This window comes from Mauremys reevesii, linkage group 5 (genome assembly GCF_016161935.1).
Source record: "Mauremys reevesii isolate NIE-2019 linkage group 5, ASM1616193v1, whole genome shotgun sequence".
NCBI classification, from domain to species: Eukaryota; Metazoa; Chordata; order Testudines; family Geoemydidae; genus Mauremys; species Mauremys reevesii.
Genome location: NC_052627.1, coordinates 133,663,759 through 133,689,870, shown reverse-complemented (window position 1 = coordinate 133,689,870; position 26,112 = coordinate 133,663,759). Strand labels below are relative to the sequence as shown.

Below are 26,112 nucleotides of genomic sequence, written 5' to 3'. Positions count from 1 at the left end.
AGAGGTGGCTGCATTTTGGTGGGGCGCTCGTGGCCAGTTGGTGAAGAACGTCACGTCCTTTTTGATGGCAGACGTCCTGTCGCCATGCAATAGTCTTTGTTCAGATCTCGCCCCCACGCTCTGCACTGACCTCTGCTCCAGTTACACCAGGGTAAAGCTGCAGTAACCGAAGCCCGTGGAGTTACTCCAGTGCTCCACCAACGAGCGCAGAGCGTGGCCTCCTGGGGCACTAAAGGTCACGCTGCCCGATTGTTTTAGCTCCTTTTTAATTGCCAGGAGGTGGGAAACCACAGCTGTGTCAGTGCCAGCGGATTGGCCCAGGCGGGGGTGGGGCGGGCGAGGAGTGGGTGGTCCCAGAACCCACAAGTACATGTTACGGTTCAGCTGGTTGCAAAATAAGAAACCAGGAGAGAGGGAAAGTGTTGGCTGCTATTTTTTGCTGCTGTTTGTTTTTTCTCCATCTGCTTTTCCCTCTTTTACTGTGGTGTAAAATAGACCAGGTGGGGCCCATGGGCCTGGAAGTAACCTGCGTATTTAGGGCGTGGTCTTCAGCCGATGTGAATCGGTGCAGCTCCCTTGACTTCAGTGGAACCGTGCTGATTTACACCCGCTGGGGATCTCGCCCTCAGGGTCTGATCCTGCAAGGTGCTGAGCCCCCTCAGCTATCACTGAGCTCACTTTGTGGGATCGGGTCCTTAAATAGCGTCATCCTCGTTCGGATGTGTCCCGGGTGCCCAGCACCGTGGTATCTGGGCACGGGACTGTCTGGATGGGAACTCGCTGGGGATGTGGCCTCGTGGTTGTGACTCGTGAGAGCTCAGCTCCCTGCCATCCTTGGGGAGCACCGGGGCGTTGGTCCCAGCCTGTCAGAGCAGAGGGAAGGGCCCAGGCCAACGGTAGGAGAGGCAGGGGCTGGGAGAGGAAGGATGGGGAGCAGAGGCGAAGGAGAGGAGTGGATGCTACCGGGGGAAGGGGATGAATGGAGCAGGCCAGGAGACGCGCGCTCTGGGTTCACGTTTCCCATCACAACGTGATGGTCGCCTCTTGTCTTCCGTCCCCTGTTACTGTACAATGGTCGCTGCTCACAGCGCTGCCCGTGGGCTGATGGCTGTCACCACACACACGCAGGAGCCCGCCGGGAGGGCCTGGAAAGGGACACTCGGGCCAGACCCCGGCACCGCGGAGCGCTGCTCCGTGCCTCTCCCCCTGCTCTCTGGCCTCCATAGCCGGGGCTTCTCCGCTGCCTCCCCAATGCCCAATTGCTCTTGCATGTTGGAGCCTTTTCCTAGCATGTGCCTCAATTCCAGCCTGCTGCCCCTTGCCCTGCCTGCTGCCCGAGGGGTACGCTGGTCTCTCCAGGCCGTGTCCTCCCCCATCTTCGGGATGGGTGCAGCGAGCATCCTCCTGCCAGCGCGCCCAGGAGAGGACGGGCGTCCGTCGGCATCTTGCATCTGAATCCCTGGCCTGGAGAGGGCTGTCTCCCCGATTCCAGCCAGTGCATGAAAGTTCCCCCTGAGCCAGAGGGAATGACTCATTGGCCCAAGCAGGAGATTCCAGCTCCGTGGATTCCTGGGAAACATACATTCAGCCCCCTGAAGAGCCAGCCGTCTCCGACCTCGTAGACAAGCAGGGTTCTGTGCCAATGGCTCTGCGTGGCTCTTTCAGAGGAGATCTTAACCATGGCCGTTCTCGCTGCACGCTGGAAATCCTGCAGGGCTTCCGGCGAGCTGCCCCCTGTCTGGCTGACCATGTCCCGGCTCCCCCAGAGGTGGCTGCATTTCAGAGGTGACTAATGTAATTTGTGTGTGTTTGGGGCCAGGCCAAGGCCCCATGTACTCAGCAGTAAGCTGAATTCTGTGGCAAGAGCCCTCAATTCTGCAGCGGTTTTGTTTCAATTCAAATCCAGATGTTTGAGATATGAAAATTCATTGTGATCAGCACAGCAGCTCCTGGGTCATTCATCCTGATGCTGAATTCAGCTCATTCATTGTCCCCACAGCTGCAGCTTTGGATGCCAGAGACTTTTCCATGGACCATGTGTGGCTGCATCCCAGAAATGGCTGGAGAGATGCTGGAGGTTTGGGTCACTAGCTGAGAGGCAGATGGGGCTTTTGACACCTGGAGAGGCAGTTTGGGATTGTGGGTGAAGCACAGTAGCTGGATGTTTCTGCCAAACTGATGGGTGGTGAAATAGCTCACAAGGTTAATATTCAGACTGCCCTCTTCGGCTCTCAGTTCACACCTCTGCGTTGGTTTCAGGCTCTCTGCACACTCAGGCAGGCATCACTGCATTGGGTTACATTGCCAAGGTTTCCTTCAACGCCAGGAGGACTAGAGGGCGTTTCTGGAACGGAAGCAGAGACTATAGCGCTCAAGGGATGGATTCCACTGCTCGAGTATGTGGGTCCACATGTGCAGAGCTTGTGTACCCCTTGGGGGTCCTGCAGGATGATAGTGCTGTGGCCAGAGCAGTGTGGCGCATCAGAGCATATTCTGCAGCCTCGTCTAAGTGCCCTATGAGATGGGGCCACCATGTCCTGGAGAGATGATTCCCCAGGCTAACATGCTGCACCATTAGCAATTTTGCTCAAGCTCATCCCATTCCTCCGACCGTGCTCCCCCTTGGACCACCCTGGCTGGCTCCGCTCCAGGTTCAGAGCTCTGGCTTATAGGCTGCAAGGGGAGGAACTTGGCCAGCTTTGCTCTCCCACTTCCAGTGGGGGTCATTGCAGTCTAACCCCCCTCACTTTGCTCCTGGAGCCCCCCGAAAGAGGCAAACGCTGCCTTCGCGCTGGGGTTTAGACACGTTCTGTCTCTGTTCCTGAGACTTGTCGTCCGTCCAAACAGCAGGAAGCCGTTTGTCAGCACTGGGCTGCGGGGTGGCAGTTGCAGAGCTTGGCAGCAGGGCTGCTGAGAGATCGCAGACAGCTGTGGGAAAGTGACTCACTGGGGCGGGGGGCGGGGAGGTCGCTGCTTCTCAGAACCAGCGTCTTCTGGCTTAGGGGCTTAGAAGGCCGCTGTCACTGTAGTATCTCAGGGCCTCGGTCTTTACAGGCTTTAGCCTCACGCCTCCCTTTGCAGGTGAGGCGAGGTGACTTGCCCAGGGTCACCCGGGAAGTCTGTGGCAAAGCCGGGCAATGAACCCACGTCTCCCAGGGCCTAGCTAGTGCTCTAAGCACTGGACCATCCTTCTGCCTGGATCATCCTGCCGCTCCTGCAGGCTGCTTTGTCAGCGTGGGGCTGGGTCCTGCACACACGCCCCTCCCTCTGCCCTGCCGGTAACAGAGACGGGCAGTGAGCCGAACCCCAGGCCCCCTTTCCCCACCCAAAACTAGGATCTTGGTTTTTTTCTGAGGCTCTGACAATTTTGGTGGGCTTCCCCCCCCCCCCCCCCGCAGTGCTATGTAAATTTTTTGCTCCCTCTGCACATTGGGGTTGTTTTCTTGTTTGATTCCCACCCCTCTGCAGTGCAGAGCACGTTCGCAGGGACCAACGCACCGTGCTGCCCTATTGCTAATGTTGCAGCGGATCCATGACAATCAAGGGGTTAACTCCAGCTCAGCTTCTCCCCTCTGCTCCTTGGCAGGGCTGTAAATGGGCTGTTTGTGTCAGAGGCCTGTAAAGCATAGGCTGCATCCCCCTCACAGAGAGGATAATAGCCCTTAGCTGGCAGCAGAAGTAGGCTATTATCCCCACGGCCCCGACCGCTCAGCGCGGGCGAGTGGGGCCGGGCCGAGCCGCTCTCCGCCCCGCGGCCCCCGACCGCTCAGCGCGGGCGAGTGGGGCCGGGCCGAGCCGCTCTCCGCCCCACGGCCCCCGACCGCTCAGCGCGGGCGAGTGGGGCAAGGCCGAGCCGCTCTCCCCCCCGCGGCCCGATGAGCCGAGCCGCAGCCGCCCCGTGGGGCGAATCACCGTGAAAGCGGAACATAGGCCCCAGCTGGGGCTACGCAATGCACCGAGTAACAACGATGGGGGAGAGGGGACAGGCAGGGACCGGGGTCTTGGGGATGGTGAAGGCCGCAGCCTTGGTTTTTAATGGCTCCCTCTGTGGGGCTGCACTGGGGGAGCCGGTCAGGGGCTCCGGGTTTGGCACATGCGCTCTGGGCTCCCCTAGCCGTATCCCCTTCCCCAGGCCTGGCTCTTCTCTACCGCCCCCCCCCCGTCCACCCCCCTACTCCCCGATCGACCCCTCCCAGCTCTCCTCCTGTTTCCTGGGTGTGTCTAGTTGTGCGAACGCTTAGTGAGGTGTGCGCACGCAGAGGGGCGTGTGTCTGCGTACGGATGCGGTTGTGGCGGTGTTTGCGTGGCCTCGGTGTGGTGTGTGTGTCCAGGGACAGGTCTGTGTGTGCGCAGTCCATTGCGGTGTCTGCCTGCGGGGATGGCCGGCGTCTGCGCTGTGATTCGGCGGGAGGGGCGTGATGCTAACGCCACGTGCCAAGCAAGAGGGGCCTGCAGGGAAGGCGTCTGCCTTGAGGCTCTCGGTAGATCCGCAGAACCGGTGCAGCCAGAGCACTCTGCTCCCACGGCCCAGCCTGTGGCAGTGCGGCCCCCGCCGGGCTGAGCGGCCAGCCCAGTCTGGCAGGGCGGCAATCAGTGCCAGCGACCACGGGGTTTTCTGTGCCGTGGACGCAAGTTGGCCGCCAAGCAGCCATCAGGCGGCCCTGGCTGTCGGTCACTACTGGCCTGGTCTGCACTCGGTGTCGCCACCTGGAGCAGAAAGGCCCCAGATCTGATCCTCCAGCCCCCACCTTTTACTGGGCTCGTCCTTGCCCCTCTTCGGCAGTAAAATAAGGAGGGACTAGGAAGACCTGGGACTGCTCACCGGCTTCTCTTGTTCTCTCCCAGCAGGCTGCTGTCGCCGGACTACACCGAGACGCACTACGCAGCCGGCGGGCAGCCGGTGACGCTGTCTCCCAACTACACCGTGAGTAGGGTGCCCGGCATTGCCAAGGGCAGAGATTTTGCAGTGGTGCTGGTGACTCTCTTCCCCCTGAGTCAGCGCTAAACCGGTGCCTGTTTCGGGGTGCTGTGCTCCTGGCCGCGCTGTCCCTTGAGTGACCTGGAAAGCTCAGGATCTGCTGTGGGCGTTGTGGGTCTGGTGGCACTTCTTGCAAGCCTGAGAGTGTTTGTCCCAAGCAAATTCCACCCAGCGCAGGTTATTGCATTCTACCTATTTATAACCCCCTTCACTTCCTGTCCCAAACTATCATGTGGTGCCACTGTTAAACAGCTGCCATGTTCCACCCCAGAGGTGGCTGCATTTCAGTGGTGGGCAGAGTGATACCTGTGTAGTGCTTGTACCTAATCTGGGAAAGGGGGGTGGGAAAGAGAGATTTTACAGTGTGTGCCTAGACAGCCCAGCTGGACTCTGGGGATGTTGGGAGGTGCTCAGATATCATGATAAGTCCCTAGAGAGCTAGCTAGACAGCTTCATGCTTGTACAGTGCTTTGGGGTCTTGTGGGATGAGAGGAGCTGGGTAAATGTAGAGGTCAGGTAGTTGTCATGTCTGCCCAGTCACTCACGGAAGAGACTGTCAGGTGTAAATCAGGATCATTCCATTGAAATCACCGGAGCTTGCTGATTTACACCAGCTGAGAATCTGGCCTCTATCTCTCTAGGCTCCCTGCCGCCAGCATCTTTCACCAATCGGTGACGCTCCACCTCTCGCATCTCCTCCCTCTCACCAGATCGGAGGTGGTGACCCTCCAGGGGTGCAGGCTGGTAAGAACGGAGGATAGCACTGGCTGTGAGGGTCACCCCTTCAATATAAGTCACAGCCTGTAAGTCACAATAGAAGCCAAACCAGAGAGAAGGATGGTCCCATAGCCAGAGCTCTAACCCAACCCTTGGGAAACATGTGTTCCATTCCTTGCTCCCCCCCAGCCTTCATCTTGGGTGACTCACTTAGCCTCTCTGTGCCTCAGTTTTCCCCTCTGTACCTTGGGGATAATAGCACTGCCTCCCAGGGGTGTTGGGAGGATACTCCAGCAAAGCCTGGGAGGCACTCGGATTCGGGGGTGATATGAGGGCCAGATAGATCCCATAGATGCATAGACAGGCTTCCATCAGGACCACAGTCCAGGGGTGTGTATGGTTTGTGGAGATTTCTATGGGACGGGACTGTTGCTGTTTGCTTGCAGGCTCTCTGAGGAGCCACCGTATGACTCTGGTTTCGGGAGTCCTGCTTTATTGGGGGTTGCTTATGGCACCCAGAGGCTGGGGGACCCCCCCAGAGTAATAATATAAACCTCTCCCAGCCGGGTTCTTGGGCACTGAACGGTCATTCATGACTTCAGGGCGGCTCACTCTCCCCATCTGACTGTGTTCCTGTGGGGAGCAGCTCGGCTCCTGCGCTGAGGGGGTGGCCATGGAAACACCCATAAACCAACACGCGCTGCGGGAGTGGAAGCTGAGGCACTCCGCAGTCGAGCGACTTGAAGCAAAGCCGGCAAGTGTAGCAGCAGGAATGGAACCCAGGAGTCCTGACTCCCAGGCACCTGCTGTGACCACCGGACAGGGCACCCTGCCTGTGTAGTTCCACAGGGCTGACCAGGCTGCTCTGTTGGTTGGGGAGCCCCCGAGGGCTGTGGCTGGTTTACGGCACGGATTCTCCAGCTGACTTCACCACCGCACAGGGGTGTTGTGAGGATAAACACATTAGAGTGTCAGGTCTGACTGTCACGGGGGCCATCCAAGCCCCTTAGACAGACAGTCTCCTTACCCAGAGCTGCTTTTTTCATGTCTTGTCCGCATAGTGCTGGGAATTCTGCTCTCCTGGCTAGATTCCCTTTTCCTTCTGTCTGCCGAACCCCCAGATCTTGGGCGCAGTCGTCTTCTGCATGTGGCGGACGGTGGCTTTCAAACCTAAACGTTTCCGCAGCATTTCAAACTTTGCAATTCGAACAATGCAGGGGAAGCGCTGACAAATTTTATGACATTTCCCCCCTGGTTTTTAACCAACTCTAAATGTAAGAAAGAAAGAAAGAAACGCGCCACATTTTGTAAAGCAGAGGAAACGTTGAGGGGAAAAATTCACCAAATTCCCTCTTCCGTTTGTTTTGCTTTTTGACCAGCTCTCTGCTTTTCAGATCCTGTCCTAAATTTGCAGGTTGTTTCTGGGCTCCGTGGATTAGCAGCCCCGTTCCACCCCAGAGGTGGGCACAGTGCCTTTGCCAGGTATCCCTTACCCCCACTCTGGCATGGCACTGTGAGGGTCGCCTGTCAGCTAACCTTGCCCGGACTGGGGAAGAGGTGGGTGTAGGAAAGACAGTTTGATTTAACCGACGGAGTCCCTCTCTTTAGGCTCCCACCAGACAGGCAGGGCAAACAGCCCTGAAGTGGAGCTGTCCTAGCGAAAGGAAGCGGGTGGGTGGATGGATGGAGCCAGGGGGAAATTCAATCCCTCGCAGAAAGCCTGCTGCACCGATTCTGCCTTCCCCCAGGACCACACTGCCACCTAAACACAGTTGGAGCAAAACTGGATTCTGTTACAAGGCTGGATCTTGCTGTCTGGTTTCAAGCCCCATTAGTTTCAGTGGCGAGCTCCGTTTAGCATGAAGCCGTTGCTGTCTGGCCAGGCAGTGTTAGTAGGGGCCAGGCTGTGCTAAAGATATTTAAAAACCACGCTGGAGCCCCAGTGCACCTCACGTCCAACGCATTCGGGTCTGTTTCTCTACAGGCAGAGGTGATCCTAAATCTCTCACACACCCCGACCGGCCGAACGGGGTGTTAGAAACCAGCTTGTCCGGCCCCAGACTCGAATTGTGGTTACAGCCACAGTCCTGTGGCCAGGGGAGATGAGGCCACAGGCTGCCGAGGAGCCCACGGGTCTGCCCCACCCACCACGCCCTTGCAGTCATTGCCAGAGCCTCAATATTACGTGTCTCTCTCTCTCTTCCTTTTTCTTTAAGATATTCTGTCACCAGGGCATCATCCCTCCATCTCTAGCGTGTGATAGTCTAAGCAGCCTGTCCTCAGGGGATCTGTCTCCCACTCCTCTCCCACACCCCAAATCACAAAGCTGGCCTGGAGCGTGGTTTCTCCAGACCCCTGGAGCCCTGCTTCTCCTCCCTTCCCTGGGCCAGGCTGCTGGGGGCCGGCTCCTCCAGCCTGGGGCTGTGGTGTGATGACATTGGGATGCCAGGTCGGCTGAAAGCGCATTTCCCGAAGCTCAGGTTTGCTTGGCCGGGCCCGTGCAGATCCCGCCGAGCTCGTTTTCCCTCCGCTGTGGGTGCAGCTCTGCCCTGTTGCCCCGCAGTGGGCGCAGTTCAGCCCCCAGCCAGCCTTGCCCTGAGGCTGCCTGCTTTGAAACCGTGGGGCCCTGATGTGCAGACGTAGGCCTCCGAGGCTGATAACTGGACACCCTCCCCTCCCAACGCGGCTCGCCGTGGGCCTGCTTGTGTGAGGAGCCGGGGTGACCTGTTGTCCCTGGCAGCGGGGCTGACGCATGGAGCGTTAGGAATGCGAGCAGCACGCGGCTGCCTGTGTCTCTTGGACGGGATGCAGCACCTCCCATCCCAGGGAAAGAGAAACACGCAGCAGAAGGCAGTTGCTTTCCTCCGGCCCCCTGTTCTGCTCCCGCCTCCCCCATCTGGTCTCCCCACACGGCCCGCCTCAGGCCTTCCTGCCCTTCTGACGGTGTCGCACTCCATCCCTCCGCCTCATGGGTCTCTTCCTTCCCTGCATCACACAATGGCCGGCCTTCAAATTGTCCTCCCTGGCTGCGCCGCAGCGTGCGGGGAGATGGTGGTTAAAGCAAAGGACAGGAGGCAGAAGCCCCTGGTTCTGTTCCCGACTCTGCCGCTGACCTGCTAAGTGACCTTGGGCAAATCACCGCCCTGCCCCATGCCTCAGTTTCCCCATCTGCTGAGCGGGCAAAATGATACTCATCCACTTTCGTAAAGTGAAGTGAGAATTTGGTCCAGGAGGCTCAAGTCCAGTGACCTTTGGGAACCAGACTCGTGGTCAGTCTGGCTTTGTTCTCGCAGCTGGGTGGGGTTTATTCTCTGGGGCGGGGATTGTTTCCCCTTCGGGCTGCCTGGTGTATGGCCCAGAGCTACAGGAGCTCTGATCACCTGGGCAGATGCCCTACGGGGCCCCCGGTCCAGCTCACGTGGAAGTCAGTGGCGAAACGCTCGTTGCCTTTGATGGGAGTGCAGTTGGGCCTGGACAGGACAGGTGGCTGAATCTGGTGCAGGCCATCACATGGCCTACGGGGGGCACAGACGAGGTGTGTTGAATTCCCCGCCCTGAGATGCAGCGGGTTGGCGAGTGACATGATGTAGGCTTGGCTTGGGGCCACAGCAGGGTTGGTTTGTCACCGAGCCGGGGGTGGGAATAGCGAGCGGCAGGGTCTGTTTGTCTGATGGCCAATGGTAGCCAATCACTGCTGTCTGTTGCCCTTTCCCCAGGATCACTGTTATTACCACGGCCACGTGCGAGGGTACCAGGGCTCCTGGGTGGTTCTCAGCACCTGCTCGGGGATCAGGTAAGGAGGAGAGTCTGGCATGCGGGTGGAGGGGGAACTGGGGCAGGGTGTGGGCTCGGTCTGTGCCGCACAATGGAGGAGGGAACTCCCGGCAGGGAAAACACAGTTCATACATCGTTGTCAAGGCCCTTGTTCCTCCTGGCCACGCCGATGAATATCCACATAGCCTGCGAAGCCTGGACCCCCAGCCCGCCGACGGGACCACTGCTCTTCGCGTTCACACAGGGAGGTTCTCTGGCCTGTGTTGTGCTGCATGTCGCACTAGGTGATCCCAGTGGTCCCTTCCGACTGAAACTATAAAACATCCTGCTTCCAAACTCCGCTCGACCAGGGGGCCAATCAACCCCCCGATCCCCCTCCCAACCCACAGCAGCCATGACAGAGCCAACGAGGAAAACTCCAAATGAAGCCACCGCACCTAACCTGCCGAGTGTGTTCTCCACTGTTTGTCTGTGACAGACGCACCACTCGGAAGCGAGCGAGGTGCTTTGCTGCACTTGATTTTTTCATCGCTTCAGGCGCCCTGGTGTGAAGGATGCTGCTGTGGACAGGACTGTAAGACCATCTGGACGTAGTTGCCCTGATGACACAGTGATGGGCACAGCATAAGAAGAGGCATGGCTGGCTGGCTGGCTGGCTGGCTGGCTGGAGACTTTGGCCCCGTTCCTCCTTCGGGCACCGTTCTGTCTTGGGAGTCTGTTACAGGGGCTCTACCCTGATGTAATTGACTATGCAACATGCAGGGCAGTGGAGCACGGGGCTCTGTCTGTAACGTGCCGGACACGCCCTAAACAACCTCCTCTAGCAACATCTGATGGGATGGGTCTGGAATCTCCTGTGGAACTGGCTCGCTTTGCGATTTCACTCCCCTCTGCCGTTTTGGTGTAAAAGGCCAATGCGCCAGGCACGGCCCCTAATGGCAGAATCCGTGTGACTGGCTAGAGGTGAGGATGGAGCTGTCTCCCGAGGCTGGAGCCGTGTGGAAATTTACCAGCAGATCGAATCGCAATGGCTGATGTTGGTAGCACTTAATCTAAAGTGAGGAGGGTTGAGGGGGAGGCTGTCTAAGGTTGGTCTGTCTGTCTACGTCTTTGCCTCTCACTCGTCACTGGGCGCATGAGGGCAGTGTGGCCTAGTGGATAGAGCTCTGGACTGGGGCTTAGGAGACCTGGCTATTCCTATGGCCTATAGGGTGACCTTGGGCGGGTCACTGTCCCCGTCCGTGCCTCAGTTTCCCTATCGGTACAATGGAGCTAATGATACCGATTTCCTTTGAAAGCACTGTGGAAGAGCTGGGAATCAGTGTCTGAATGCCTATAATAATGAAATCTGGTGGGGCTGCCAGCCTTCATGGCTCGCGAGGAGGAGGAGAAACTGTACCTTATTGTTCAGCGCTGCCCTCCGCTCTCTGGCGACAGCAGGAGGATTAAGGATATGGCAGATTCTGAGCCACATCTTAAACAATCCAAGCAGGTGAAGTAATCGCCCAGCTATGTGCACATGTGATTTCGATTTGATGGGGGAATGTTATGGACGTTGGGGCCAGCCCCTCAGCTGGACGGCCTGGGTGTCGGCTTTCATCTGACACAGGATTCCTGCCAGAGGCTGCAACTGACCGAGACAGCGGTGGAGGATTCGTCAGCTGGGGATTTCATTTGATGTTTGTTCTCCTTTGTACCATAAAGATGCCAAGGTCTCTGCTGACTGCAGAGGTCTGTTTTCCAGCACTCTGGGTCTGCTCTCTTGCTCAGGCATGCGCCCTGGCTTGCTGTGGTTGCTTGGGGTAAATGGCTTTGCATGAGCACCAGATTCCTGGTTCGGGCCCTGCATTGTCAGCAGCTCCGAGTTTGCATGATCTAGCTGGTTGTGCAGCTTCCCTGGTGGGGAGTGCTGGGGCGGGGCAGGGGACGAGCTAGCGTGTGAGTCCTTTGTTACTGCTGGTGGGCCAGAACCATTCAGATCAAATCAGTAAGGAGCGAGCGAGGCCCCTAGCCGCAGAGCGAGCTGATCCTTTCCAAGGCATGAAATTTCTGGATCCATTTATTCACGGCTGTTTGTTCATTCTCTGGTCCATCGGCATCTCTTCCCACATCTGTCTCACCTCTCCAAACGCCTGCCACTCGCCCTAACCCTCCATCTGAATTTCTCTCACCCGCTCGCATTGTCTCCCGCACCCACTTCTGACTCGTGCCACCCTTTCCCCTAGGCATTTTGGGCTGTATAAGTAGGGGCATTGCCAGCAGATCGAGGGATGTGGTCATTCCCCTCTATTTGACATTGGTGAGGCCTCATCTGGAGTACTGTGTCCAGTTTTGGGCCCCACACTACAAGAAGGATGTGGAAAAATTGGAAAGAGTCCAGCGGAGGGCAACAAAAATGATTAGGGGGCTGGAGCACATGATTTATGAGGAGAGGCTGTGGGAACTGGGATTGTTTAGCCTGCAGAAGAGAAGAATAAGGGGGGATTTGATAGCTGCTTTCAACTACCTGAAAGGGGGTTCCAAAGAGGATGGATCTAGACTGTTCCCAGTGGTACCTGATGACAGAAAAAGGAGTAATGGTCTCAGGTTGCAATGGGGGAGGTTTAGGTTGGATATTAGGAAAAACTTTTTCACCAGGAGGGTGGTGAAGCACTGGAATGGGTTACCTAGGGAGGTGGTGGAATCTCCTTCCTTAGAGGTTTTTAAGGTCAGGCTTGACAAAGCCCTGGCTGGGATGATTTAGTTGGGGTTGGTCCTGCTTTGAGCAGGGGGTTGGACTAGATTCCTCCCGAGATCCCTTCCAGCCCTGATAGTCTATGATTCTAACAGCCCCCAGGGAACGTTTGCCAAGCAACTCCTGCCTTCCCTTTCAAAGGCCACCCTGACGCCCCCCTTTCCTGTAGCAGCTGTAAAGCGCACCCGCTACTCTGTGCCTGATCCGTACTAATCCAGCGAGTGCCCACAGGCTGCACGCCAACAGGCTGTTGTCTTGGGCCCCGATCCAGCATAGCATTTCAGTGACACGCATGACATTAGCGTGTAATTAGAAGTCACTGGAACTGCTCACGTTCTAAAGCCAGGCCCACACACGAGTGCTTTGCTGGGTCAGAGCCCTCGTGCATGTTCTCAGGGCGCGTGTCTCTGCTCTGCTCCCCTGGTTAACTTGGTCAGAGTTGCCCTTGAACTCCTCGTGTGCAGAAAGTCACCAGCTTGTTCCCTTTCCATTCATGTCTCTCCATTGCCAGCGGCCTCATTGTGCTGAATGTCAATGACAGCTACTACTTGAAACCCCTGGGGACCCCGGAACCTGAGCATCACATCCTCTATAGGGCAGAGCACTTGCCAGTCGAAGGCGGGACTTGCGGGCATAGCGGCCTGTTAGGAAGCAGCATAGCTGACATTGCCAGACTCGTCAAGCCGGTACATCGGCGGGTAAGTCTTTGCTTTCCTTTCGCTGCCCTGTTAAATGGTCCTTCCCTGTGCGGAGGCAGGTGAGAGCGGTGGGCAGCTCCCCATGTGTGTCCGTAGAAAGCAGGGTGTGATAACAGCTCCCTCCTGCGGTCCTGCCACCATGGGCAGTGGGCTTGTAGAAGCTAACCGTGGTCAGACCTGGTTTATGCTCGGATGGGAGCTCTCTAAGGGGGAAACAAATGTATCAGGAAGCAGTGCTGGTGGCTCAGCAGGTGGCGTTCTTCCCTCTGGGCTGGGGTGGAACTCAGTGCACTAGCACGGTGTTAAAGGTTGCTCTGGTTTGGACGAAACGTGAAACTGAACACTGGTCAATAAAGATCCCATAGCGGGTTCCGCGAGATATGGGGGGTTAATGTTGGTGTCACGGTCCTGTTACAGATCAGCAAATTGCATCTGAGCCGCTAAGGGGCTTTTTTTTTTTTTTGCTGCTCTGTGCCTCAGTTTCCCTCTCTCTGAACGTTTCCCCATCACTGTTCAATGCACGTGATCTTGAATGTCAAGACTGGGGTTGCTGAGAATTTGGACTGAGTCCTGTCTGTTGCACTTGCTTCCTTTTCCTCCTTTCTGGTGACGCTTGTGATTTGTTGTGCAGGCAAAGAGAGACACCTGGAGGACCCTGAAGTACATGGAGCTGTTCATTGTCGCTGATTACACCCTGGTGAGCACTTAACTCTCAGAAACTGGCTCCAATGGATCATCAGCTGGAGGAACACAGACTGTTAGGGAGGGAGGCTGGATGCTGGGACAGCGTGGTCTTTGTCAGTTGTTCAGAAGAGCCAGGATCCCTGTCTTTCTGTCAGGTTTTTATTTTTTCTGTCCTTTGGAATAGCCAAGATAGATATGATCAATCCATCCATCCAGTATAATTATATCCACTCTTAATCTTCCAGTGGTACCCAGAAGGTACCTCTCATTATTACGTTATAGGGCCCACAAGTGTGCTGGGTGACAGGCAGAGAAAACAGGTCTCTGCCCCCAAGGAGTTGAGATGTAACCAAAATGTCTGACTGATGAGTGGGGCAAAGGAGAGGTGGGACTGCAGAGGAAACGGGTGCCCTTTGGATTAAAGGTTCCTTTTGTAAAGGGTTAATAAATGCTTAATAGATATTGTAATAAATAGTTAATTGTTACAGAGGTTTACAGAGTCCAGCAGGTCAGTAGGTTGCTAACGACCAGGGCTTACAACCACATATAACACATACGCCCCATGTCTGTAACATGCTTATAATGTCTGTCGATCCATTTGTGAACCCTCGCTGAATGGAGCCTTAGTGCTAAAGGAGAGCGAGGATCAGATTGACTCGGTGTGAGGGTGAGTTCCTCCTGGCAGTCAGAACCTGTGCCCTTTTGTTAAGTCTCACACACCTTGTCTGGAGCCAGGAGGCCAGAGCCGGCCCTGGAGCTTCCTGCAGCCGCAAGAGGTTCCCGGAGGTGGAGGTGGAGGTGGGTCCGATCTCCCGAGCGCCCCCACCCGGGGCTCCTATCTGCTAGTCCCAGCTGGGCAGGGGAGGAACAGGACTTGCTTTTCCCCTGCACAGCCACTTTAGGGGAAATTTCGGATCCACCTGCAGGTGCTTCTCCCGGGTTGACCAGAACTGCATTTCTCAGCAAATAAACGATCTGTCTGAAAACCTGTGCCCGGCTTTCTCCATAGTCCTCCCACCTTGTTCCCCTGCCACCACCTGCATTGACTTTCCTCCGTCCCTTCCTCTGGGGCAAAGCGAAGTGGAGGTGGGCAATTCTGCCCAGCAGTACATCCCTCCAGCCGGTGAAGGACAGTGCATTGGTAATGCCTGCTCAGAACGGCTTGCCCCTTTCTCCCGACTTAACGCGAGGTGTGGGGGCGCTCCCAGGACGTCCTCTGCTCTCAAACTGCCTCGTGCCAATGACAAAGCCACAGGAGAAGTGAGATTTAGGGGGACGTTAGCTGCTCCTGTTAGAGAGCGCTCGCTCTCTCTCTCTCTCTCTCTTCCTCCCTCCCCCAACAGGAGCAGTTAACGTATGTAACTAACAAGGTGTGTGTGTGTGTGTGTGCACGCACACATTGTGATTTATATATCCATGTAATGTTATAGGTTGTTGAGGCCTGGTATGAATGACATGTGCTTGACATGAATGTGTGTTTTCCAAGGACTATTAGAACTTTTTGTGCAAAAACAATTTTATGTTTCGAGAAAAATACAGAAAATAAGAATTGGAGGCAATGGCAGGCCTTGGATCATGGTGGCCCATCCAGGATTGTCTCTTTGGGATTGTGTGGGTAGAAGGCTTAGTAAACAAAAGCAAAGAACCGCTGATGTGACAGAATGGGCTATAAATGGATGCCCAGGATTTGTGCAAATCGGAGTCGTTTATTGATCCAGAGTCCTGGGTGAATATAGATGTGGTTTTGCCGGCTACCCGCATCTTATTCTGACGGAAGGCACCTCGACTGGCCATCGGGACCATTCTGACCTTTGGACTCTGGTATAGTATGTTTGGGGTGTGAATGTGCAGTGAGTTAGTTTGTTTTGTAATCAATAAAGAGCAGCCAGAGTATTGTAGACTAACACTGTCCGGTATCTGCCTGCTCCCCAGACCTCGATTATGGGTCTAACAAGTGGTGGAGAACGTAGAGATATTAAGAAGTGCCGGATTTCGACACGGGGTCTTACAGTGTTGGGGGGGGTCCTTAATTAAGACTAATAAGGGTGACTCCTTTTCTGTGAAATTTGTGTGTAAAAAAACCAAAACATCCCCATCCCCACCCCCACCCCAAAACGTGTGGGGAGATACCACGTGGTGTTAGTGTAATAATGTTTAAAACACTGTTAAAAAAGAGAAGTAAAGGGGTGAACAAGGCACCCCAGTGGACTGAAGTTAAAGCCCCTTCTCTGTTAGAGAAGATGATTATTGGGACCTGCCCTTGGAGGGAAGTTGCGGTGGAACCTGATATAATACTTGATACCTTAGAAAATATGTTTGGGAAATATGTACAGCTGTACAAGCCGAATGCCAGTAAAAGCAAACGGCCACAGCATGGCTGTTGTGGCAAGCTGTAAAAAAGGCAATTGCATGTAAGGGCGAAGTCTGTGCAGAGTTACAAACATTACAAGAGAATTTTAAAACTTGCCAGGAACATTTGGAACGGGAAGTGAGGCAGGCACAGATAATGCAGACTCAGAACAAACGGGAAAACAAAATAGGGACCTGGACAAAAGAAGGATGGATTGGAAAAAAATGAAAGCAGACGAAGATAAATTAGATGACTAAGTAACAGAAATGAAACAGTTATTTCGGGCTTTGACTAAGAAAAAGGAAGAGAAAATCACAAGCGTTTCTCACAGCTGGTGCCACAAAACTATAGCAGCATTAAAAAAGCAAGTGAAAATACAGGACCTGCAAGTTGTGGTTGTGTGTCAAAAAGAAAAGGGAAAAAAAAAATGAATTTGGATTTCAATGATATTTGCTATGAAGAAAATCTGCAAGGGGGTCAAAAGAAAAGGGAATTTGGCCAACCTCGAGAGGGGCTTTATACTAAGCTAAGAAAAGAAATAAAAAACTGGCTGGAAGAGCCTAAGCCAGAAAAGTCTGTAGCAGTGGCAGAACGGAGATCAACCGTTAAGACCGGGGGAGATACGGTCAGAGCAGACACAAATAATCCCTGCAAGTTCATCAGACTTACAGTTGATGGTAAAGTCATTGGGGCTAGTGAATATACAAAAATTAGCTACATGGCTGGTACAGTTGGCAGAATTAGGAGGAACAAAGAATTTAAATATGAATGAATCTTATAGGTTAATCAGGGCAGCTACCACTGGAAAAATTGGACAGGCAGTAAATCAAGTGAAAAATGCTTTGGACAGGCAGCCAGAAGGACACCAACTGATACACCTCTACCCCGATATAACACGAATTCGGATATAACGCGGTAAAGCAGCGTTCTGAGGGGGGAGGGGCTGCGCGCTCTGGCGGATCAAAGCAAGTTCGATATAACGCGGTTTCACCTATAACGTGGTAAGATTTTTTGGTTCCCGAGGACAGTGTTATATCAGGGTAGAGGTGTACTGTGATTTATTATGCGGTTTAAAAAAAAAATCGGTCAAAAACCCTTGAAGGTGTTATCCAGTGTAGATTACATGAAGCCTGGAAATTCAGCCAGGGATTACACTTTAAGGAAAATAACAGTGGGACTATTGTTTGAAGAAATACAACTGGTGACTAATCCAAGGACAGAGGTCACCAGACCTGTCACAGCTGATTCTTTAATGGCAGTTGATTTGAATCAGAGGAAATTCTGAAATAATGTGTTTAAAGAATTGAACAAAAATGTATTAGCAATGTCTACTGATCTGGTAAAGCAAGCAGGCCAGGATGAGGGGTTAACTGTTATGGATGCACTGGATAGCATGCCAACAAATGGAAGGGGGAAGGCAGGTAAAAGAATTGAAACCTAGGGTACCTTTTGTTAAAACAATAACATATTCAGATAAGCGTGCTTATAAATCAGGATACCGGGAGAGAGGAAGAGGACAAAACACCCCACCCCAAAGTGGTAGAGGGTGAAATAATCAAAATGAGCCCCCAAAAGGAGTAAATGTAATTTGAAATATGGCTTGGAGGTATTGAAGATTAAGGAAAGTACAATGGAAAACGTACTAATGAATTCATCAAAAAAATGCAAAGAATAAAAAAAATTATTTTAAGGAGCAAAAAAAAAAGGTTGCAGCTATGGAAGCTGAGGGTTCAAAAATACCTGCTCTGCAGGGGAGCCCCTATGACAAATTGCTCCCACTGGAAATGGGTTCTCATGCGTGGAGGGTGATGTTAGGAGGGTTTAACTAGTTAAAAAAACACATCTGGAATTTTGCCGCTATAACTGGACCCTTGTGGTGTTTACTAAAAAAAAAAAAAAAACCCAAGGTAGAATGAAAGTGGGGGCCTAAACCAAAAAAGAGCTTTCTGTCATTTAATGCAAGCTCCAGCACTGAAATTCCCAGAGATAAACAAGCCGTTTGTAATTAAGTTGGCAGCAATCCAATGCAGTCTAGCAGTGGTATTGATGCAAAAAACTAATAAAAAGTTAATACCGGTAGCGTACAAGTCTAAAAAATTAACCCCTACGAAGCAGCAGTTTGGAATCTGTGGAAAAAAATGTTTAGCTGCTGTGTGGGCCATTGATGCTTTAGCTTTGACTCCTGGCACAGCCACTACAAACACCTCCCTCTCCTCGAAGTACTTTTTTTCCCTGCAGTTTTTCTGATAAAATATATCAAATACCAGAATGGCCAAATGGACCTTAATGTTAACTAGCAAAAAAGTTACTTATAAAAATAACAAACAAGCAGTAATGTTACCATCTGCCCTCCTGACGGGAGGAAAGAAGCATAAATGCCCACTTCCAAAAACTGAACCAAAGTTAGTTAACAAAGCACCCCCAGTAAATAAAGTGCTGTGCCTCGGCGGGGCAGAGGTTTGGTTTACAAATGGTAGCTCATACCATAAGAACTCTTAAAAAAATATATATATACAGGATACGTAGCTGTACAAATTAATGGGGAAACTATTTCTGATTCTATAACTTCAGCACAGGGAGCAAAGGTCAATGCTCTTAGTAATCTGCTTAAACAAAAAAATGATGTTGCAGATTGTCTTTGTATAAATTCAAACTTTGTGGTACAAGAACTGTTCTATGAAATTGAAATTAAAAAAAAAATCATTGGAAAACAGCTAAGGAAAAAAAATTGATCCAAAAACCCCCAAACAATGTACAATGCAGTATTTAGCCTCTAATGGCACAAAAGTGTTTAATTTCGGCCATCGGTATATTTGTGTATTTTTAAAAAGTATAACAAAAAAGGCCCAATTAAGTCATGTAAATGTAACATCACAAAGGTCATTATTAATACAATTATTTACCAAGGTCCTCTATTTAAAAAAAAAAAAAATTAAAAACCAAAAAATGTAAACTGGTCCTTTAATTTAAAAATACATTAAAAACAACAAAAAAAAAAAATTGGTAAAGCAACAAAATCAGGCAACATGCAAAATATTTATCTAAGTCTGCTCAGCTAAAAAATATAAACATTTTAATCCACAATGGTCAAATATTAAAATTTAAAAAAAAATCGGTAATTTCTCATTGGTATCATGTTTTTTAAAATGCTCTCCCAGTGTCACAGCTCTTCTAAATGTAATGCTACCTCCTACTGTAATATTTGCATTAATAATTTGAACCTATGTTTATACTGACAAATCAAAAAAGCAACAAAAAGTTTTAAAGCAAGTAATATAGAGCATTAAATTGCTTGCAGAAGTATAAAGTGATACAATAATGAATGACATTAATCATGTATCAAGAAAGGAGAATGTTGGGAGATTTATATATAATATAAAAATCAATAGAGATTGTGATTCATGTATATCCATGTAAAATGTTATAGGTCATTGAGGCCTGGTATGAATGACGGGTGCTTGACATGAATGTGTGCATTGCAAGTTAGCAACTGAAGCAAGAACTTAAGGTCAAGGACTATTAGAACTCTTTGTGCAAAAACAATCTTACGTTCCGAGAAAAATACAGGGGGAAAAAAAGCATTCAAAGTACCGTATACTGACACTGTCTGGTATCTGCTTGCTCCCCATCCTGTAGAAAAACTTTTATTGTGGGTCTGACTCTCCTATGATCAGGCTCACAAATCAGTCCTGGGGGGGTATGTTAAAGTCAGCGTCAAAGGACGGGCGCCTGGCTCGATGAAGCGCGGACGGCTGCCAGTGCCCTGTTCCTGAGTCACTGCCTTGAAAGACCTCAGAGGGGTGGTTTTTATATAGGACTTTCCATATACAAAGCACATGACAGACATGAGCAAATGAATCCTAACGCCAAGGTGAGGCTTTAATCCCTTCCACATCACAGGTGGGGAAACTGAGGCACAGAGCGGGCCAGTGACTGCCCAAGGACACACAGCATGTCAGTGTTGGAGTCTGAATTCGCACTCGGGAGTTCCTAGCCCCCAGTTCTGTTGTGCTGAGAGCACAGGATCTCCCTCTCTGTGAGGAATCCTGGGGGCTCACCCACCTCAGCAGCTGCAACAGATCAAGGCCTGGGAACCCCATTTGCTTCGCACTACTTCTGTCCTCGTGTTTATCCTTCGCAGCCCTCTCAGCTCGGCCAGTGGAACTGAGCGAGGTCACTTTCCCTTTGGTTTACACTCAGTTTCACACTGAGGTTCCCAGGGCCACGGGGTTTGGGCTGCAGCTGCCACAGGCGGCTGCTCACTTGCCAGGCAAAAACACCCTTTTATTTGCAATTTTAAAAAAGGAATCGTGGCAGCGTGCCTGTTGCTGTGCGGTTCTGTCAGAGCTCGTTTGTACCAGGTCCCCATTGCAGGTGCAGTTGTAGCTAACTCCTCCCACGCCCTGTTTGTGTGGGAGCTGAGAATGGGACACCCAGCGCCTGATTCTTGTCTGTTTGTGAGTGGCCAGCAGGGAATTCCCCCGGGTTTTGTAGGGGGCACGTTGGAGATTGGGAATGGCAGAGCAAGCCTCTGTCCTACCTGTCCTCTGCTGGCTTAGGGTCCGTTAGCGACCCAGTGCCAGTAGCATGTTAGAGCAGCTCCTCGGGTACTCAAGCCTTCGCCAGGCCCGTACAGACTAGTCCTTGGGATCAGGGTCCTATAGCTGGTTCTCTTTTCCCCCTCTCCTCTCATCCTGAGCCGAGAGTTGGGCCCAGAGATTTAGATCGCAGGTTCTCAAGCTGCAGTGTGCAGAGGTCAGCTGGCTCTGCGGCTCTGCGTCCTCCCCCAGGTTTTCCATGGCTAAGTCCTGTGGAAGTGTCGCCCAGCAGTTATGGGAGTGGAAGTGGGCAGCCGGTCCCCAGCCTGGTCCCTGAGACGCTAATCTGGGGCCCCACTGTGCAATAGATCCAGACACTGACATGGGTGAAGCACAAGAGGAAATCTCCCAGCAGTTCAGCTCTCCACAAAGGAGAGGCCTGGGAACACACCCCCCTTGTCTGGAGGAGGCGTTGGCGCAGCTAAGGACCTGCTGCAGTGTCATGTGTCCGGGCGGGGCACCGAATAACAGGACGCTCCGCTAACAGGCAGGATCCTCTCCCTTCCGGCTGCACGAACTGGAGGTGCTAGATTGGCGTCCGTCTAGGCGCATTGCCACTGCTTTGCGGTCAGAGTTCATTTGGGCCAGTGGCTGCTGAGGTCGATAGAAATAGCTGTACCCCCCTGTTGTTCCGTGCGCAGAGCCCCTCAAGCCTGAATGCTTGGCTTAAGAAAGGACTTAAATACGCCCTCCCGCCCAGCCTAATCCCTATTTTGTTCCCCTCTCTCCAGTTCCTCAAACAGAATCGCAACCTGGGCCAAACGAAGCAGCGGATCCTGGAGATCGCCAACTACGTGGACAAGGTAACGCCCGGGTGCCCTTGGCGGAGCAGGTTGCTCTCTGCGTGGCACCGCGTGTGTACAGCACCTGGCGTCCCCAGGCACCAGCCTCACAGTGCTGAGACTTGAGTTGAGGACCCCGCTCCGGACAGGCAAGCCTTTGCCTCAGACAGCGCCACTGGCCTGTCCCCAAGGTTCCCAGCGTTGTTGCGTCTCGATTTAGTCACAGGGCCGCTGAGTCTGAATCCTTCCTGCGCTGTCCAGCATGATTTGGGGCAGGGCTGTGGCACACCGGCTCTTCATCTGGTCCCTGCCCTTTGGCCTGTCCAGTTTGGATGGCACCCACTGGCACAAGCCTTGTCACCGTGTCGAGGGGGCAGACCCCTAGGGGGCTAAGGTTCAGCTCTTCCCTTACGGGATCACTGCAGATTAGGACTCACAATACCAGTGTGTCATCTGGCAACGTGAGACCTGAACGCATGCCGCCCTCTGCCCCACGGGGTGGGGAGGGAAGCGCGGCAGAGGTGGTCTGAATCCAGAGGAGTCCGCCGGAGGCCCAGCTGTGAAGCACTGTTTGGTCATCTTCCCCCCTCGCTCAGTTTTACAGGTCTCTGAATATCAAAGTGGCCCTCGTTGGCCTGGAAGTGTGGACGGAGAGGGACCAGTGCACGGTCACCAGCGACGCCAACGCCACCCTGTGGTCCTTCCTGCAGTGGAAGAAGGCGCTGAGGTCTCGGAAGAAGCACGACAATGCCCAGCTGCTGACGTGAGTCCCCTGGTTTCTCTGTGGGTGTTTTCCCCAGGCGAGCGCTCTGCCTCCAGGGCGCACTAACGCGACTCCCCCCCTCCCCGTCCCTTCTCGTTTCCGGTGCGCGTCTGGACAGCGGCGGGACCTTCCGAGGGACGACCATTGGGATGGCCCCGCTGGAGGGGATGTGCAGCGCAGAGAACTCTGGAGGTGTGAGCGCGGTAAGGAGAGGGGGGTTCCCATTATCCCCTCAGTCTCTGGGGCACCCCCCGGCCTACTCCCACCTGCTGGGGTTATGTCATTGCAGCTCCCACTTCTCCTGGGCCAAGTTAGCAACCTCCAGAGCCGGTGCCCGTGGAACTTTCCAGCCTTGGGTTTCCTGAGCCGCTCGCTCCTCCGCTGGCCCAGGCCTTCTTGAGCAGCGTCAGGAGCTTAGTGGAGCTCGCTCCTCTGTCAGCCGGAGCCCTTTCCCTCTGTGGTCTGAGGCCTTGGCGCTTATTCACGGGTGGGGGCAGACCCTGGGGTCCCCTTTGAGCTGTGCGACACAATCCTGCCTTTGGGGCCTTAGCCCTGCACCCAAACGTCCCGGAAATTGGGGGAACTCAGAACTGGGGTTGAATTTCACAGGGGGCTGAACCACGGCTCTGGATCTGGCACCTCCCCGTGGGATGCTCTGGGTCCAAATCGAGACCCAGGAGCACAGGCCCTGATCTCTGACTCTGACTTTGGCTCCATTCCGCTTCTCGGTTCCCCGTGCCCCTCGGAGCTGGGATTCCAGGCGGAGATTAGCCTTGAGGTGCCACGAGCATCCTCTGCTTTCCTCCCCACCTGGGAAACAATCCCAGCCCTTCTGAGCCAGGTGGCACCAGCTCCCTTACCAGGCTGAGCTGCTCTCCCCGGCCCGGATGGCGGAGGCCCTGATGCTGTCTCCGTCCTTCCCCCTCTCTGCACCAGGACCACTCGGACCTGCCGATCGGAGCCGCCGCCACCATGGCTCACGAAATTGGGCACAACTTCGGCATGAGCCACGACAGCGAGGGCTGCTGCGTGGAGGCCACCCCGGCTCAAGGAGGCTGCGTCATGGCCGCTGCCACTGGGTGAGAGGGTGTCGGCCAAGGGAGGGGCTGGCCGCGGCTGCCCCGAGTGCCTTGTTCATTGCAGGCCCCGGGGATGCTGCCCTTCCCGGAGTCCGGCGTAGCGATGGGCGCCGTGTCTGAGTTATCCTGAAGTAGCTGGTGTGTGTTTTACCGCGACCCTCCATTCAGACCGGCACACGCGTGTGGTCACATCTCTTTCCAGTGGCTGGAGGGTATTTAACAGGAACGCCGTGGTCTCTTCTAGCTCCCGTGGCCGAGGCCTGTGTTTCTGTGGTGAGGCGGGGCACGCTCGCGCCGCACCTACCTCGCATGGTTTGGCTGACGCCGGGGGTTTCTGTACAGAGCCAGCCACAGATTCACCAAACAGGGAAACTCACTAGCCGTTCCCCTCGGAAGAGCCAAGTTCCTGCTACACGGGTCTCATCTGAAAGGGGTTTCTATCTATCTGCCCCCCCTGAGGCAATTCTGCTCCAAAACAGTCAAAATTCTGCGCGCAATATTTGCGTTGTCAAAACAGCACAATACAGTCACATGGTTTTCAGTCATTTAGGTCAGCATTTCTCAAACTGGGCTCTGTGGACCCGTAGGGGTCTGCGAGGGCGGCCCAGGGGCCCCGCTGATCACCTCCTCCCCCTCCCTCCCAGTGCCTCCTGCACTCTGGGGAACAGCTGTTCAGCGGCGTGCAGGAGGCGCTGGGAGGGAGGAGGAGGAGGAGCAGGGGCAAGAAGGGGTGGGGTGGGGTCTTGGGGGAAGAGGTAGAGTGGGGGCAGGGCCTGGGGCTGAGCGGGGTACTTGAGGGGCCGCAAAAATTTTTTAAATCAAAATGGGGCCCCTTTACCAAAATGGGTTGGTAAAGTTTGAGAACCGCTGATTTAGGTAATTTATTGCAAAATGCCCGTAACAAGACAGACAACAAAGACTCCGGCAATGGTTTTGAATGAATAGGTTCCTTACTAGACATATCAGCACATCTCTATGGCTCCATAGCGAGCGAGAGGGACAGGATCTCACATGCACGCCTGGCCTTGCCCCCCGATCCAGGCAGGCTCAGCCCGGCAGGAGCCACGTGCCGAGGGACTCAATGGAGGTGGGGGGGGGGGAATCCAGGTGTGGTGAGAGGGCTCTGTGTGGAGCAATCTGGGCAGCTCAGTGGGGGGGTCCAGGTGTGTGTGGGGGCGTGTTCTGGAAGCACAGTGGCTCGTTGTGGGGTTCTGGGTGCAGGAGACGGGACTCTGCGGGATCCAGGTGAAGATGTTTGGGGCTCAGCGGGGCGGGTCTGGTTGCTGGGGAGGTGGGGTGGGGGTCTGGTTGCAGCTGGTTGGGGTCCAGTGGGGTAGGAGTCTGGGTGTGGGGGGCTTGGTGGGGTGGTCCAGGTGCAGGGAGGGGTGGAGCCCGGGGTGGGGGTCTGAGTGTGGGGTGATCCAGATGTATGGGGGCTGGGAAGAAGAGGGGGCAGTTCCTCATACAGTGACCCCTTCCCCCCTGCAGCTGGGGAGCGATTGGGGCAGGAAGCAGGGGGTCGTTGGGGAGCTTCCTGTAGCCGGGGAACATTTCCAGAGGCGGGTATGACTCTGACCCGGCCCCGGCCCCGGCCCCGGCCCCAGGGCGCACAGTAGGAGCCACCAGCTATGTCATCCCTAGCCCAGCCCCTCCCTTCCCTTCCCTTCCCCTCCCCAGCTCTAGGCGCACCACGATAGTGAGTGAGAGGGATGGAGAGAGCCCAGCCCCGTCCCCTGAGGCGGCGATTTACATCTCCCCCAGCTGCTCCCGACACTCAAACCAGACCCACCTCCCACTGCCCAGGAAGGGCGCATGAATCAATTTTTCTGTGGGGAAAGAGTAAAATCTGCGGGGGACGTTAATTCTGTGCTTGCGCCGTGGCGCAGAATTCCCCCAGGAGTAATCTACATTAGGAACTTCTCTGGCCCCAGCACTGCAATACCTGAGCTGCTTGCCCAAGTGACCCTGCTCTGGAGGACGCTTCGGTCATCACTCTCCAGTACTATGCTGTCTGGCTCCAGGGCCTGTTTCAAAACAGGGATTAAGTGGTGCCTCGGGCTGGATATCCCGGCATGTGCACTGAAGTCCCCGTGCTCTCTAGTTCCCAGGCATTCGGGCTGCCAGGCTCAGGTGTGTCTGCGCCTTTCCTTCTCCCCCTCGGAACTGGTTGCTCCGATTTAAATATCTCCCCGTCTCTCTCTCTCTCCCGCTCCGCAGCCACCCGTTCCCCCGCGTGTTCAGCTTCTGTAGCAAGAGACAGCTGGAGAGTTACTTCCACAAGGGAGGCGGGATGTGTCTCTTCAACATGCCCAGCACCAAAGACCTGGTGGTTGGCAAGAAGTGTGGCAATGGCTTCCTGGAGGACGGGGAGGAGTGCGACTGTGGGGAGCTGGGGGTAGGTGCCTCGGCTCGGCAAGGAGAACTGAGCCGTGCCCATGGGGGCGCTTGGCGCTCCGTTATCTGCTGTGCCCCAGGCGGGGCAGAGCAGGGGAAGAACCCCCCCTGGGTGGAGGGGGAGTGAACTGGAGACAGAAGCGGGGAGGGATTCGGTTCAATTCAGTGAGCTTCAGATCAGACCCCCTGACTCTGAGCGCTTGCAGTGTGTTTGTGCCGCACCTCGCACAGCGGGGCCCTGATCTTAACGGGGCCTCTGGGCGCAACCCTATGGTGTGTCATCAGTGAGAAATCGGTGTGAACCGGGGCGAGGGTCAGGCCAAAGGCTGTTAGCCCAGGGGTCCTGCCACTCGCTTGGGAGGGCAAGTTGCACCCGACCTTGTGCCTCAGTTTCCCCATCTGCAAAATAGGGGTAATGATACCAACCTTGGTGAAGTGCTTCAACCCCGAAGGCGGGCTGAAGAGCTGTCTTGGGGAGGGTCCTCAGAAGCCAGCCCTGAGCAAGGTGAGGGGGTGGGAAGGGGATGACCAGGGGCAGCTTGAGAGAAGCCAAGTAGCCAG

At 54.3% G+C, this 26,112-nt stretch overlaps 1 protein-coding gene across 1 annotated transcript in view; it reads left to right on the top strand.

The window, feature by feature from the left end:
• ADAM33 (ADAM metallopeptidase domain 33) overlaps positions 1 to 26,112 on the top strand; it is an 86,004-nt gene that overhangs the window by 44,802 nt on the left and 15,090 nt on the right. Inside the window, exons 5-13 of the mRNA XM_039542060.1 lie at positions 4,849 to 4,924; positions 9,412 to 9,488; positions 12,715 to 12,901; positions 13,533 to 13,598; positions 21,265 to 21,336; positions 21,912 to 22,078; positions 22,197 to 22,281; positions 23,015 to 23,157; positions 25,375 to 25,552. Coding sequence (XP_039397994.1) covers positions 4,849 to 4,924; positions 9,412 to 9,488; positions 12,715 to 12,901; positions 13,533 to 13,598; positions 21,265 to 21,336; positions 21,912 to 22,078; positions 22,197 to 22,281; positions 23,015 to 23,157; positions 25,375 to 25,552 — 1,051 coding nt within the window. The remainder of the gene's footprint in view (positions 1 to 4,848; positions 4,925 to 9,411; positions 9,489 to 12,714; positions 12,902 to 13,532; positions 13,599 to 21,264; positions 21,337 to 21,911; positions 22,079 to 22,196; positions 22,282 to 23,014; positions 23,158 to 25,374; positions 25,553 to 26,112) is intronic.